The 15,532-nt window shown below is 45.7% G+C and overlaps 1 protein-coding gene and 1 long non-coding RNA gene across 3 annotated transcripts in view; one reads left to right on the forward strand and one right to left on the reverse strand.

The window, feature by feature from the left end:
- The window catches only part of LOC139052230 (uncharacterized), a 153,905-nt gene extending 147,007 nt beyond the window's left edge, over window positions 1-6,898 (forward strand). The window contains exon 9 of the long non-coding RNA XR_011509797.1: window positions 4,573-6,898. This is a non-coding gene — a long non-coding RNA (uncharacterized lncRNA). The remainder of the gene's footprint in view (window positions 1-4,572) is intronic.
- The window catches only part of LOC139052226 (uncharacterized), a 723,436-nt gene that overhangs the window by 154,332 nt on the left and 553,572 nt on the right, over window positions 1-15,532 (reverse strand). For both annotated transcript variants that reach the window (XR_011509795.1, XM_070529323.1), the window contains exon 10: window positions 9,939-10,127. Coding sequence is in view for 1 of the 2 variants with exons in the window: in XM_070529323.1 (XP_070385424.1) it covers window positions 9,939-10,127 (189 nt within the window). In the remaining variant the exon portion in view is untranslated. The remainder of the gene's footprint in view (window positions 1-9,938; window positions 10,128-15,532) is intronic.

The following is a 15,532-nucleotide window of genomic DNA, read 5'->3' on the forward strand; positions in this document are numbered from 1 at the left end:
GTTTTTTTGGCAGGGATGGCCGCCGCCCACCATGGAGCCCAACCAGGGGACGACACAAGACGGAAATATCCAGTTCTGCGCACGCCAGCGGGACAACCCCGCTATAACCAAATAAATATGCCCAAGACTGGATATAGTGCACAAGGTTAACCCTCGCCGCCTACGCAGCCGGAAGTAATACGAAAATAAAGAGAGGACCGGAAAGATTAAAAGTGAGAGAAAGACGCAGATTTGAGGGAGAAAGAGAAAGGAAAAGGCAACTACTGATTTCCCCCGGGTGGGTCAGTCCGGGGGTGCACGGCCTTCGAGGAAATGGCGAAAATGCTTGATAGCCAGGTAAACAGCGAGTAATTCACGCCCGAGCACGCTGTAGCAGGACTGCGCAGGGTTCAGTTTCTTGGAGAAAAAAGTGAGTTGATGCCACGCATTATCGATGAATTGTTGCAGAACGGCACCAACGGCGGTGTTTGAAGTGTCGGTCATGATGGCAGTGGGTGCATCTGGCTTTGGGTGTCTAAGGAGCGTGGCGTCGGCGAGGGCAGACTTGACTCTTGTGAAAGCGTCGGTGGCTTCTCGGTCCACTGAAGCACTTGTTTGCGTTTGTTTACAAGGAGAGCGTCTAGCGGAGCCATAAGTCCTGCGCACTCGGGAATGAATCGGCGATAGAAATTGACGAATCCGAAAAATTAGCGAAGCTTGGTGAGTGTGGTTGGTCGGGGTAGGTTTTCCATGACGCGAATCTCGGACGGCAGAGGTTGAATGCCGTTAGTGTCGGCGATATGACCGAGGAACTCGAGTTCGGTTTGACCGAATTCACTCTTGGCGGTGTTGATGACAATTCCTTTACTGGCAAGGCGTGAAAACAATAACCGCAGGTGGTGAAGATGTTCTTCTGCCGAAGAGCTTGCGACGAGAAGGTCGTCAATGTATGCAAAAACGAAAGACAAACCTCGGGTGACGGAATCGTTGAAACGCTGAAAGGATTGGCCCGCGTTCCGTAAACCGAAAGGCATGCGGAGAAATTCGAAAAGACCGAAGGGTGTGGTGATGGCCGTCTTGGGAATGTCTTCTTCAGCGAGCGGTAGTTGATGGTAGGCACGAACGAGATCGATCTTAGAAAAGATCGTCGCACCGTGCAACGCTACCGTGAAGTCCTGAATGTTCGGAAGAGGATAGCAATCAGGAACTGTGACGTTGTTTAGTGCCCGGTAATCGTCGCACGGGCGCCAGTCTCCCGTCTTCTTAGGCACCATGTGAAGTGGTGATGCCCAGTTACTGGAGGAAGGGCGGACGATGCCAAGTTGCAGCATGCGTTCGAACTCCGTGCGAGCAATCTTGAGTTTCTCCAGGGACAAAGGCCGGGGTCGGAAATAGACCGGTGGGCCAGAGGTGACGATATGATGGCACACGTCATGTTGCACCGGTTGTGTCCAGTCCGGCAGGTGCGTCAAAGTGGGAAACTCGCGTAGGAGCGCGGCGAATGGTTTGCCTAACATGGCAGAAATAGGCGGTGTGGGCGATGTGCCTGATGCCGGGACGCCGGGGATGGATAGCTGGGTCACGGAGTCGATGAGACGGCGTCGTTGGATGTCCACAAGGAGTCCGTAGTTATGCAAGAAGTCTGCTCCAATGACTGCATGACGGACATCTGCAACCAAGAAAATCCAGCGGAACGCTCGTCGAAGGCCAAGGTTTAGCATGACGGAGCGTGAAGAGAAAACTGGAATCCTGGTGCCGTTGACGGCTTGCGAAAACGACACAGGTGTCGCTTTTCGGTCGGAGTGCTGAGCGGGGAGAATGCTGACGTCAGCACCTGTGTCGACTAAGAATCGTTGTCCGGTAACTCTTTCCGTCACGTAGAAAAGGTGACTTGTGTGCTGGGCCGGACCACTTGTCGCCGTTAGAGGTCGGCCAGCCTGTTTCCCTGCCAAGCGCAGGGACGCCGACAGTGACGAGCGTCGTTTCCAAAACGGCGGTTATAGTAGCAAACGCCAGGCGTTATACTTGAGGTTTCATTGCGGATGCCCGTGCGTCTTGATCTGATGGAACTACGGCTGCGTGGGCGACGAGATGTGCGGCGATGTTCCGCTCCACAGTTGATGCATTCCAGGCGCTCACAGAAGGATTCGAGCGCAGATTGCACTGCGGAAGAGCAGGGCAGAGCTTGCAGAGCGGTTGTATTGTCACCCGGAGACTGTGACGTGGCTGCGAGGGTTAGGGTGGCTACTTCCATGACTTTGTCGGCCAAAGCGGCAAGCCCGGTAAGGTCCATAGTAGAGGCTGTCGCCAGGACCATCTGCACGTTAGCCGGGAGTCATTGCAAAAACAATTCGCGCAATAGCGTGTCGTCGATGGATCTCGCATTGTTTCCGAGCCGCTGGCTCATTCCGCGAAGAAGTTGCCTAGGGTCTCGGTCGCCGAGTCCTTCAGCGGACAGAAGCTGCTGGATGCGAGAACGCTGTGAAGCTGCTGTGTGCTGTAGCAGTGCTGCCTTGATATCGTCATAGGCGGCGGCAGACAATGGGGAGTTCAACGACTCTGCTACCTCGTCAATGGCGGCGGGCGAGAGCGCTGCGACGGCGTAATGGAACTTTGAGGCTTGAGAGCGGATACCAGCGACTTGAAATTGCGCTTTGGCCTGAAGAAACCGCGCCGAAGGATGCTAGTCCCAGTACTGTGGGAGGCGGACAGTGATGGCGGAACAGGAGGGCTCACTGCGTTCCTCGGAAGGGTTCTGGCCTTGAGCTCTCGTAGCGTCGGTCTCGTCCATGTGGGCTGGTCTACCACACGAGCGTATGGCAATATCACGTCCGGAGTCACCAAACTATGGCGACGAGCGACCACGTAGACTGGTAAAGTCTCGGGCTGTCGCAGGAGAGGTAAAACCGACACTCGATCTCTTAGCGTAGCATTCTTTTTAATTATTCTCCTTCGGAACGCTAGCACGTGCCGGAGCGTGCCAGCCGCTCGAGCCTCGTGTAGACGCCAGCGTCTACGTCACCTCTCGTGCGACGCCGATGCTGCTGCCGCTACAATGCTATCAGCTTCTTGTTCCCCATTCAAAAATGAGTTCGCTATTTGCCATTTCCTCTTTACATTAGAACCACATCTCAGTATTTTTTCATGATAATATTTGGATTTAGCTTTTGTAAGCGGTGAAGAAAGCGTGTTGCAGAATTTATTATACCGCGCACGTAGGTTTACATTGAATGGTTGTCTTTTAGTTTCTTTATAAAGGTTTTCTCGTGTGCGCATGGCCTTTAGCAAAATATCGGTGACCCAGAGATTTTGAGGTGAAGCAACTTTCTTTTTGCATTTACCTACCTGAGAGTAGGTATGATAGTGCGATAACAACTTTCTTATAAATCGCGAGAAGGCTACCGGCGGATCATTGGTGTCAAGAATGAAACACCAGTCAGTGAGAGATACAGCTTGTGAGAACAATTGATTATCAAAAACAAGTATGGTGTAAGAGTTGGAATAGAAACAATGGGTAGATGTAGTGCGCAGAAAAAGGGGAAAATGGTCAGTTATGTCACTTTCAAGTATTTCTGCATCAGGTGGATTCAAAAGATTAGACAATGCCTAATGGATTAGTGTTAGAACACCCAAGAGCTGAACGAGTAGGGATATTAATAAGACATTCGCTACCAAAACTCTGGAAACAAGACAAATAACTGACAGAGCTCGGGGATGACTCCATTAAATCTATGTTCGTATCACCCATAATTACGACATTTTTTCTCTCCGCGGATAACTTTCCCATTATTTTTCGAGAGAAATACAGAAGTCTGGACTTGAAGAGGAAGGTTAACGGCAAACGCAACCAAAGATGAAGTTTCTATTATCAGTGTCAAGAAAGTTAAGATCGAATTCCAACCAAACTGATTAAAAGTTTTGCATATCTAACGTGAGGTCGACTCTTTGTTTGTATGGGATTCCAGACAAGATATAGACAGCTATAGCGCCGTAGTTACTGGACTGCCTGTCTGTACACTGATTTATAAGACGGCAAACAGTACAAGTTATTATAATTTTCGCTAAGCCAGGTCTCGGAGACTGCAATGACCGAAAACATAAAAGAAAGTGTTGAAAGCAGATTCTGGAAGTCATCGTGATGTTTGCGGAGGCTGCGCGGATTGAAATGAATAAGAGGGCTATTACTATTCTGAAGGAAGTCATTTAACTCCCTTGTTGTGTAATATGACAACATGATGGAAGAAAGAAAATAAAGGAGGCACAAACTTAATGCCGATTAGTTAATGACCCCTCGATCTGAATTATCAGCAATGCGGTACACTGACTTTCTCGGCTTTTGTAGCCTTGATTTGGCAGTTGCTGATCCAGAGAAATTGGCATTTGTGTCGTTCTTTCAAAGCCAGCGCCTTTGAAAAGAGCGCTTTATTTCGTGGCGTTAAGTGCTCATTCACATAACCGCACTGTGAACAAAAGCTTTCACACCGATTTCACATAGGTGAAGCTTAGCTTTACGTGTATTGCTGACAAATTCATCTTTCTTCGTGCCGGAACAGAATGTAGCCACGATGTCTTTCTTGTCTTGTACTTTTGTAGGGGCCCGATGAGCGACATCCACGCCAGAAGCCGTTACCGGGCGCCCAATTTTAGGACCAATGGTTTCCATGACTGCGATGCAATCCTCCCCTTTGCTGCTGTGGACGTCCCTGACCTCAACATTGTTCCTTCTAGGGTATTGTTCCAGCTCCGCCACCCTTTCAGACAGTGCTTTGTTCTCCGACATGAGATTTTTGTTTCAGCTGTAAGCTTGAGTTTTTCATGCCGCATTTATTCAACGATGTTATTTAAGACACCGATACTTGCTTGCAGGTTTTCAACCTGCTTTTTAGTACAACAGCATCAAGCCCAGTGAACTGCAACTTTAACAGAAATTTACCGAGAATGTCGTCAGCGAATCAATTGCATTTTGTTTCTAGTTTAGCCTGAATTGCTTCAATCATCGTGGTAAGCTCTGAATTTTTCGGCATTTTGGGTTCGCAACAAAGCGCTAACCAGCTTCCCACACAAGAGCACAAAGGAAAAAAAGAAACTGTGGCAGCAGCGACAGCGAACAGGTCGCAAGCAATAATTAAGCAAGATTTTAACAAAACTATCCTGGACATTCCGAGAAAATACGTAAGGCAGTGCTCGCTGTGCGCCGTCGCTGCCACTAGTGAAACCTCGGTGATGGTCCTGCTTGTTATGAACGGTGCTCAACGAAGCTGACGACACCTGTTTGGCTTGCAGGAAGCTGTCGCCCACGGAATCGAGTGCTTGATTTCCACGTACGAATTTTGATAGGAAGCTGGCCAAGATAACTGCAGATTCAGATAAAATACGTGAGGCAGTGCCTGCTGCGCCATCGCTGCCACCAGTGAAGCCTCGGTGATGGTCGTGCTTGTTATGAGCGGCGCTCAACGAAGCTAACGACACCTGTTTGGCTTGCAGGATGCTGTCGTCCACGGAACCGAGTGCTTGATTTCCACGCGCGAAGGTTGATAGGAAGCTGGATAAGATAACTGCACATTCAAAGAAAATAGGTGAAGCAGTGCCTGCTGCCGCATCGCTGCCAGCAGACAATATGACATATGAAGCATGACAATATGTGTAATATATTAAAGGGCGACGAAAGCCATCATGAGTTAGCACACAGGACGGCTAAAAAGGAACGTTTGCCAGCACTTTCATTGATTGCACAAGTTACCGCTTTAAATTTATTAATAACATACCAGTCTCGAAGCTCTCGTTGGCAGTGGGAATGAAATCAGATTTAAATATTGTTGGGATGGTTCTTTCAATAGAGTGCGTCGGTAGACTCACGCATTCCCGTGCGGCAAATATGACAATTTTAAATTGACCCGCCGTGGTTGCTCAATGGCTATGGTGTTAGGCTGCTGAGCACGAGGTCGCGGGATCGAATCCCGGCCACGGCGGCTGCATTTTGATGGGGGCGAAATGCGAAAACACCCGTGTACTTAGATTTAGGTGCACGTTAAAGAACCCCAGGTGGTTAATCAATTTAAGAGAGGCATAGCGACAACATGCATTAAGGCAGCACTTAGTAAGTCCTGTGAGCATGAGTGCGATCATAGTTTTTTAAATCAGATATCGCGACTACAGAACGCAGCTTTTCCCAGTTCTGTGATCACTTCAGTATGCGAAGCCATTTTGCAGAAAGAGAAAAGAAGTTGCGATGCTTCCCAAGAAAAAACCAAAGACAAAAGACTAGCGCACGTGGTGCCATACCTACACAAGCTGTCTCACAATCTGAAGAAAGTTTCCAATAGACATAATGTTGATTTGGTTTTCAGTGCCCCGTGCAAGTTGTCCTCGATATGCAATCGCATGAACAAGCGCGAAAGGCACTTGTGCACCACTAATCATAAAACACGTTTCACTGAGTGCAGGCGCAATGTCGTCTATCAAATACCGCTAAGCTGTGGGAAATCTTATATAGGTCAAACGGGACAGTGCTTCAATGAAAGAGCTCGTCAGCACAGCACTAACCTAAAGAATGGCTATGGGAGTCATTTAGCTCGACACTGTAACAAGTGTCAATGCACCCCCATATTTGAAAAAACTAAATTTATAGGGAAATGAAAGAGCAAGAAGGAAAGGTAGATAATAGAGGCCTTTCATATAAGAAAGGAAGGCGATAAATGTGTGAGCACTCCCTCTGTTGCCTTGTCGGGAAAAGTAATAACATTTTTGGAAGAAAGATTAAAATGATGATTTGCAGATGTTTTTGTGAATGATGTGCGCATGCCTATGCTGATGAAGCTATAAATGTCCGGTGATTTTCAAATAAACTTCCAGTTGGCAGTCAGCGCTTGTCTGTGGTATTTGTTTCCTTGTGTCCTCGTCTTTTTCGCGCTGTTTCACCTCAGTTATCAAAATGTCAAGAGCATCTTTTCTTATCAGGTACAATGAATAGGGAAAAGCTTGTCCTGGCGTTACGTATTTGTCGTCCCGAAATAGTTGCACAGAGAAGAATAAAGGGTTAGTGGAATGCCTAAGGGCTGATATTAAGAGTTTCGAGAATGATGCTGAAATTATCCTATTAGGTGACATGAATGCCCACATACAGGATTTAGTGGCTATACCGACAACGGGAAGTCAATGCTAGACCTTTGTGAGCAACATAACCTGGTTATCGTGAAGTCTGAAGGTCTGATCACGTGGAAATTGGGAAACTGGCAATCCACCATTGATTACTGTTTGATGACAGACGGAATTTTTGATAGGTTGAAAGAAATGGTCATTGATGAGGAAGGGAATGGTCCCAGGAGTTACTTTTGGAAATGCGATTGTTTAAATTAGGGGTACAATCAGGACTCGAAGGGAACCAAAGGTCAGTGGGACGCGTCGCGTTGGGCGCACACTGTAAAACTACAAATGAAGCTGTGGAGGGTGATATGCGCTCGACTAATTTTCCAGTGAGGGAAGATCGCAGTAAAATTGGTTATGAAGACCAACTGAGGAATTTGGAAAAATGTAAATGGGCTGGGAGAGTGTTGAGGTATCTGTACAGGAAAAACAATGATTCACAGTGGAGGAAAAGAACTAGGAATCTTACCAGCAAGTATGCGGCCTGTATGGTGGGCAACACAGCAACAAAGGACGTCAAGAGGAAAGTCACCAAGGCGCAAAATAATCTCATGGGTGGCGGCAATGGAACCCTGCCATGAGTAACTACTTAAAAGTAAAACACGAAATTAGGAACGAAACAGTTTATCATAACTCAAAGGGAAGCTCATTGTTTTTCAAAGCGAGACCGGGAAGCCTTAAAACAGGCACCTATAAAGCGAGATCTTATATCTCGCTTTAGAAGCGTGTGCTTACTGCGGTAAAGCTAGGGACACTATGGAGCATGTTTTATTAGAATGTGAAGACGTCGGCCCAGCGGTAGATTTAGGCACCGCTGGCCTCCTTGAAGCGCTTGGGCTCAACGAGAGCAGTGGAAAAGTAAACATGTCCGCAATAGAGATTAATAAGAGGCGATATGAATATTGGTGGAAGAAAAGGAGGGAAACGACAAAAAATGCAAACGTACAAAAGCAAAGTTGGCAATTAGGGAACAGAAAATTTGCTTGCGGAAGTTCATATTGTTTTATTTTATTTTTTTTTACTTTTTAACCTAGATGGCGCATTAGGTAGTATAATAGAAAGAGCTTCGTAGCGCAACACACAGCCCCGCTCCAAAGGGGACGCTCATAACATCCATCCATCCCATCAATCCACTTCAATATTCCCGCAGTAACGTAGGGAGGACGTAAACCAAACAAAAATAAAAGAACTAGAAGCTATCCCAGCGCAATGCACTTCACGACAAAGCTTGACCGGCGGGCGCTATCAGTGTTCTTTATAAAGAGTAGTCGCTCGTCGGGTGGAAATTACTTGTCATCCTAACAACGTTTAGTCGCGACGAGACAAACCCTGCGATGATTGATGCCTGGCTTTTGAGACGCTTCCCAAAATGTGGCCACCACATTTTTTATCGTTTTGTAATGCTCCGTAAGGTACAGGCTAGGATAATCACCGGAAGCACTTCGCGGCAGCTTTAGCTCCGGCCTAACTCCGATGTCGGCTATTCAAATACATGTAAAACCCATAAACGCGTTTCTGAGATAATCAGTTGGGAGATTTTAATGAAATTTGTTTTTTAAAAGAGGAGGTTAAATTCTTGGGAGTTCTAGAGCAGAATTCCTAATTATTTGCGAATGTTTAAAAAGGAGTTCTCAAAAATGCGTAATCTTTAAAAACATAGGCGCACGAAACTCACTACTTCGCAGCTCTGTTTCTAGAATAGATACCGCAGTTTTGCAAACTGCATCCACGAGAGCATTCAAAGTGGACAAATGTGATATGTCGATTCACAACTTACGTGAATTTGTTACATTTATGCTAAGGCTTTCGCAATTGTTCTGCTCACAAATTAGTGGTATTTTTTATTCAAATATAAGATCTCAATTTGTCCTCTTTAGAAGTACTTTAATGCACTATTGACAAAATTGTGATATCCTTCACGATTGGTAAGTTACAGATACTTTCGTTTCCTGAACATAGGCGATTTTTCCCAATTTTTACAAAAATATTGACCACCCAACTCATAAATTTGCAACCAAGAGTAACTATACATTAAATATTTCTTTTAAGTGCAACAAACCTCACCACGTTTGGTGCTGTGGTTGCCGAAGAAAATGATTTCTGAAGTTACATTTATTTACAGAAGTCCCAGCTAAAGCTTTGTCAACCCCGCGCAGCGTCAACGAGAGATGCGGTCGTGGACAGCTTTTGATTTTGAGTTTTTGAGATATCGGTTTCGTGAAGGTTCCCCCAATTATTTCCCTTGCGTCTTTTCTATTTGCACTCATGGGCTGCCGCAGAAGCTGCAAATCGAGATGTGCTTCAATATTGATACGCATACGTGGATAAGTTAGTTTTGTACCTTGAGGCAAAAGGCACGACACAAAAATTATGCTGTTTCTGTGTCGTCGTGCGTTAGCGTGTTATCAGCGAAGCTGCTCGCAATATTACGCCACATTTACTGGCCACCGGTTCAGGTACACACTTGGGCATGAAATACAGTACTTGAAGATAGATGTCAAAGTACTGTCCTGTCACTCATATCCAGATGCACGAACGAAGACCGATATTAAAGAATATTGTGCAGTAATACACGCGGAATATGTCTCCTCTCCATATTGTTTAGCATGGTGCCGTTCCGCCTTTACAATACAGCCGCAATGTAGACTAGCAGATATTTTAGAATCATCAATCACCGCCGACTCGCCTAAGTTTCTCTTCTAGTTCAGAGCCCGCGCAGTGCGAATTTGTAGGATGCGCTTGTAGCTGTAATTCTTAGGCCATCACAAAGCGTATGACTTTTTGCAAAGGCGTGCGAAACCAAAGGCGGGGGTTACCTGGCCAGTGTTGAGGGGGGTGGAGGTTGGAGTAGTGACTTTCCCCGATGTCTTTGTCAAGTAACCGTGAGCATCTTGTGAGCCTTCTCCGAGATTCTGCGGGGCATCCCTAAGGGAGGACGCTGCTGGGCGTCCACGCTGCCGGCGCTTCAGAACAAATTTTTCATGTGGCCTGCGCTGGCCGGCCCCCTGCACATGGCGGACACCATTACCGAAACACTGCTATAGGTATGCAGGAAGCAAGAAAGGCGGCATGACACAGCTCATAGTTTGGAGCACACCTTCAGTGAGTTGCCGCAAACAAATTTAGCCGATTTCTTGTACTGTGGTAAGCGGCAAAAAAAGAAAACACCGAAGCTATGGGAGCGGCGAGAAACTGCTCAGAGGGCACGGCCCGACGGCAGCGAAAAGTCGTGATGTAACGTTTTGTCGGTTGTTTACATTCCTTTCTTGATGTCGATGCCGCGAGGTGCCATGTCTTGCGGTTTGCTGCGCGCACGTACTCGTACTTTCAAATTGATTTTAAATATGTTCTAAGCTATATTCGCTGTTTATATTTTGTAGACGATGTGTGTTTGCACACATAAATTGATCTCGCACATTAACTCGACTTCGAATTTTTGTGCAAGTACTCCTTTAAGTATGCTCACGTTGACGTCAAATTTCTCAGGGAGGTTCCTGTAAACAAAGTCAATTAATGCCTTTCAAAAAAAATTTGGTACGTTTCGATCTGGGTGAGAACCGAACCCAGGCCTCCCGGGCGCGAGAGGAGCAGGCTTCTCCGACACCACGATGGCTCTACAGTCATGGCTGAGTAAAGGTGTGCCTAGTGCGTGCGTTATTGCACACGTTACGTCGCAGCCATCTGACTACCTAAAGGTGTGGTCTAGTTCAGGTGAAGACGTAGCCGCTGGGGAGCAGGAGGAGGGGCCATGCCATGCGTGTATAAAATTTGCGCGTGTTTCCCGTGCGCCACTTGCTGAATCGAAAACATTTCACGAAAGCGTCACTTACTCAGTCGAAAACATTTCACCAAAGCGAACATGGCGCTTTCACATGTAAGCAGTCTTTAGTATATGTGCCGAATTTTTTCCCTTATTTATAAAGCAGTAATTTCTTGACCATGACCAGTATCAAAAGTCAAGAAGTCGTATTAAGCGAGAAAAACGAACCATACGCAAATTCATGTACTAAACATCATCCCTATGCTTGCTGAACCGCCCTGTTTAAAGCTTCCGTAGATGCTTGCAGTGCAGTTCCCTCTAGCATATGTATGAATACATATGTCAGCAAAAAAGTAGAAAACTAGTCATCGGCTGTTAGGCCGAGCAATGCACTGGCTGTAGCAGCACGCGCGTGAATTCTGTCCACGACGTGCGAACTGCTGCCATCGGTTATAGCGTATCAAGACGACACAAACACGCTGCCCTAAGCTGTGAGCCTTTTTTTTTTGACCAGCGTTACTCCTCGCAAACTTCCATGTTTCACGATGCTTTAGAACTGTGAAAACGTACTCTCGACAGGGCGTTGCCAATATTATCAAATATTCATGTCTGTTTAAAAAGTTTGCATATACAAACACCACTATTTTATCTATCTATCTATCTATCTATCTATCTATCTATCTATCTATCTATCTATCTATCTATCTATCTATCTATCTATCTATCTATCTATCTATCTATCTATCTATCTATCTATCTATCTATCTATCTATCTATCTATCTATCTATCTATCTATCTATCTATCTATCTATCTATCTATCTATTCATTTAACTTTCACTTGGCCCGAATAATGCATCGAAAGGATTCTTCTGTTTGTAATTTGTTGCTTGCGTGACAACACTCGCGTGCCCATGTCGGCGCAAGTCTCGCCCTCATCATCATGAGCATTGTCGCTAAACGCGCTGAAATATCTTTCGTGTTGATAGAAACTGTCGATGCAGCCCAAACCCAGGTGGAGGCTCGCTAGTTGTCTTTAACTTGTGTGACTTTATAATTGCTGGAAATTGTTCGGTATTTCTGCTAATTTCTCCTAATGGGCTTGTCCATGATCATCCGGCCTCTGTCCACCTTTTGAGGATGTGTAGACGTCATTCAAAGTCAGGCCACTTTACGTAAGCACATCCTATACTTAAAAAGAAGAAAAGGTGCATCAGCGAGAATCAGCCTGGTCATTTTCGTCGCCTTCTACAGAAAACGCATTACGATGCTGTGAAATATTTATTCCGGAGATAAACTACGTTTCCAAAAATGCATTTGCCCAGCTTTTGATAAAATTCCCTCAAGAATAAAAACGATGACGTCCCTCAGCACCTTTTTAAAATTAAAGAAGTTGCAGTTTCGCCCGCACGGCAAACCTTTGGTTGGGATGACAAATCATTACACAGCTATGCGAAGTAACGATAACATTTTTATCGGCCCTGCAATCTTGTGAACATTCGCTTACTAATTAGATTAACAAGCATGGTGTCGCGTGCGCATAGGCAAACATGAACATATCTCACTCGATGATTGCGGACACCCCCTTGAAAATGCTGGGGTGAAGAAGCGTGCAGTGAGCGAACTGACCTTCGTGCTGCCTCTCGCTTCAACGCAAACAAAGCGGCGAGAACACAACGCACACGAAACTATCAGCCCTCGGTACGATAATTTTAGACAGCACCGGTACAGTGATTTTTAATATACTAGCCTGCTGCTAGACGCTCGTTACCCCTGAAGTTAGCTACAATTTAGCTGCGCGCGCATTAGTCACTTCACGATCACATGACACGCTGCAATATAACTATGGTTTGCTTTCTAATAAAATTTTGCACCATCTAATAAAATCTCTGTTCTTCCAAAACTCCTCTTATTGAAGCAAATCAAAGTACAAAATAACCTTGCACCGTTGTGCCCGTCAAGCGTCCAACTAGATTGTTCTCTCACATTGATGATTTCTTATTCTGTCATTTTAACGACATTTTGTTGCTTCACATTTACTGGCACATGACAGTGCACTATTTTTTGTTGCCCACCTCTCTGACGATCTCTTATTGCACCTGCGTGATAGTAGACAGTGTGCCAAAAAAAAGCACCGTGGCCTCGTGCAGGATGCTACGACTTGTTCTACTCAATGCATGTGTCACAGCATGCTCGTACTATATTGTATAACTTTTCACCCTTACCACGTTAAAGGGCTACTGACATGCTATTTTCTACAACTAATTTCTGTGCGGTATGTACATGGCCCAGAATTCTAAACCCTCCGTAAATAATTTATTATAGTTTTGCCGCCTCCACTTTTGGTTTCGTTTCCCAGGAGGACACTGTGTTGTCACATCACGACCCACTATGCGGTCACGCGTGACTAGGACATTGCGGCGTTTTACTCCAGCTTACGCGGTCGCCTCGTGTGCTGCTACTCTTTATCAGGGCCAAAGTAGCAGCGCCGTGGGCGACCAAGCGAGCAAGTGTCGAAACGTCGCAGTGTCCTCTTCTCGCGTGACCGCATACTGGGTATTGACGTTGCGACACATAACCTGCTTAGGAAACCTAAACTGACGGCACACGGCTATTACATTAAATTACTAACGACATTTCGGGTATTGTCACTATTTTTTCTAACGGTTAGGGCTCTGGGACCTTCATTTATCACAAAAAATTAATAGTCGGAAATATCACGTCAGTAATAGTTTGACGCAGAAAGCTTTCTGGTCCTTCGAAATGGTAGACTGTCAGGTTGCGCATAGTTAGAGCGGCAGAGGTAGTCGCCCATATGTAGATACTGAAAGATCCAATATTGAGTAACATTTGAGAGCTGCAATAAATTGATTCACGCTAGTCCGGTTTAATTGGAAACTTTAGAGGCTTTGTACTTAGGCTAAAGACAAAATTTATCGCCCCGGAATTATCTGCTCAACCCATTCTAACTCCATTCCGGAATATCAGGCTCCACATTCATTCACATTCCATCTGCCTGGCTGCTGCCATATCACTCCATTCTTATTCCATTCCAGTTGTTTCTAAATGCGGAACAATTCTGGATTCATTCTAATACCAGAGTTTCAATTCCACCACTCCCGTTCTAAGTTTTTCTAAGCCTTGTTTCCTTATCAAAATTACCCTGTCCTAAGCAGACGCTGTAGCACTACGAGCAGCTAGAAAACTAAATACTCAGCTTTGAAGTACCAAAACGATGAACTTGTTGAGAGCCACGGCCTAGTGTGTGACTCCTGGTTAATTTTGAACACTCAGGGTTCATTAAGATACAGTCAATGCACAGTATATAAAGGGACGTTTTTGCATTTCGTCCGCACGGAAATGTGGCCGCCGAGGCCCCGATTTGATCCAGCGTTCGAAGCAAGGCCATACTCACCACGGCGGGTGTACGAGTAGCGTAGGGGTGAAATTGTAGCATGTCGTTCGTTTTGCGCTTTTTTCCCGCTGACCCCCATCATTTGTAACATTCAAGTTTACGGCATTCCTGAAATGTTACTACCAAAACTTGTACTACTGTCTGTGAAAGTGTTTTGTGTTTCACGAACATATTTTATAGGCGAGATATTACAGAGCTCTTGGCGTATAAGTGTCGTTAAATCTAGAGGGAAAGGTTCTTCACCGTGTACGTACCAGAAGCGCCCGCTCTGCTTAGGCTCCGCACAGCCATGAACATAATTTCGTTTTAATGTCTAAATGAATAGGTTCAATTTTAAAAAAAAAAGCTATGCGGATCCCACACACTGTGGGAATCAATGTAAGCGAAGCTTTCTGTGCTGGTTGCTCTGATTGACGATAATTAACGGCGATCGTTTAATTTCTTAAACGTTTAGTCCAACACGATAGTGACGAGTTGATGTTAAACGTCACCTTGCGTGCACCAGTGCTTTTTGTCTCCGTAGCACACCGAACACACCGGGGGTGGCGTTTGCTTCAGGCGTTGTTGTGCGCCGTAATTCGTAACCTTTGAGTGGGTTGAAGATGTTCAGTGTTTCTGATAGCACATCGCATTGTGTCAGAGGTATCAAACGTTAATCTGATTATGGGGCTGTACGTTACAAAACCACAATCGGATTATGAGGCACGCCGTAGTGGCAGACTTCGGATTATTATTCACCCAAGGGGGTTCTTTAACGTGTGAATGAATGAATGTGAGTGGTTTTGTGGCGCAAGGGCCAGATATGGCCAAAGAGCGCCAAAACAGTGTTAGTGATTTTGCGGTGGGACGAGTTCTGTGAAGATGTGACTTGGCTGTAAAGTGGCCTAAAAATAGTCGCAGTAAAGTGCGTAAAATCTACGTGCTATAAAATTATGGCGATGACTACTGACGAATACTATGAACATTAAAATCCATCGTAGAAGAATGATGCAAAACAGAAAATATATAAGGTGGTAAATTACTTGGAGCACTGCTGCCTCGCCAGAGCCCTTGAAACACAAGGGCCTAGAGGCATGTGCTATACGAAAGAGCTATCACAGCGGCATCCTCTGAGGAGGGGACCCGCTACGAACATGTAGGGCTTTCAACATGCAAGACAACATCATTCAGAAAACTTAGGACAGCGTTGGTGTCAAATAAAGGTTCTGGGCCGAGTAGCATTATGGGATGTAGAGG

The sequence above is a fragment of the Dermacentor albipictus genome, unplaced genomic scaffold (assembly GCF_038994185.2).
Source record: "Dermacentor albipictus isolate Rhodes 1998 colony unplaced genomic scaffold, USDA_Dalb.pri_finalv2 scaffold_20, whole genome shotgun sequence".
In the NCBI taxonomy this organism is placed as follows: Eukaryota; Metazoa; Arthropoda; class Arachnida; order Ixodida; family Ixodidae; genus Dermacentor; species Dermacentor albipictus.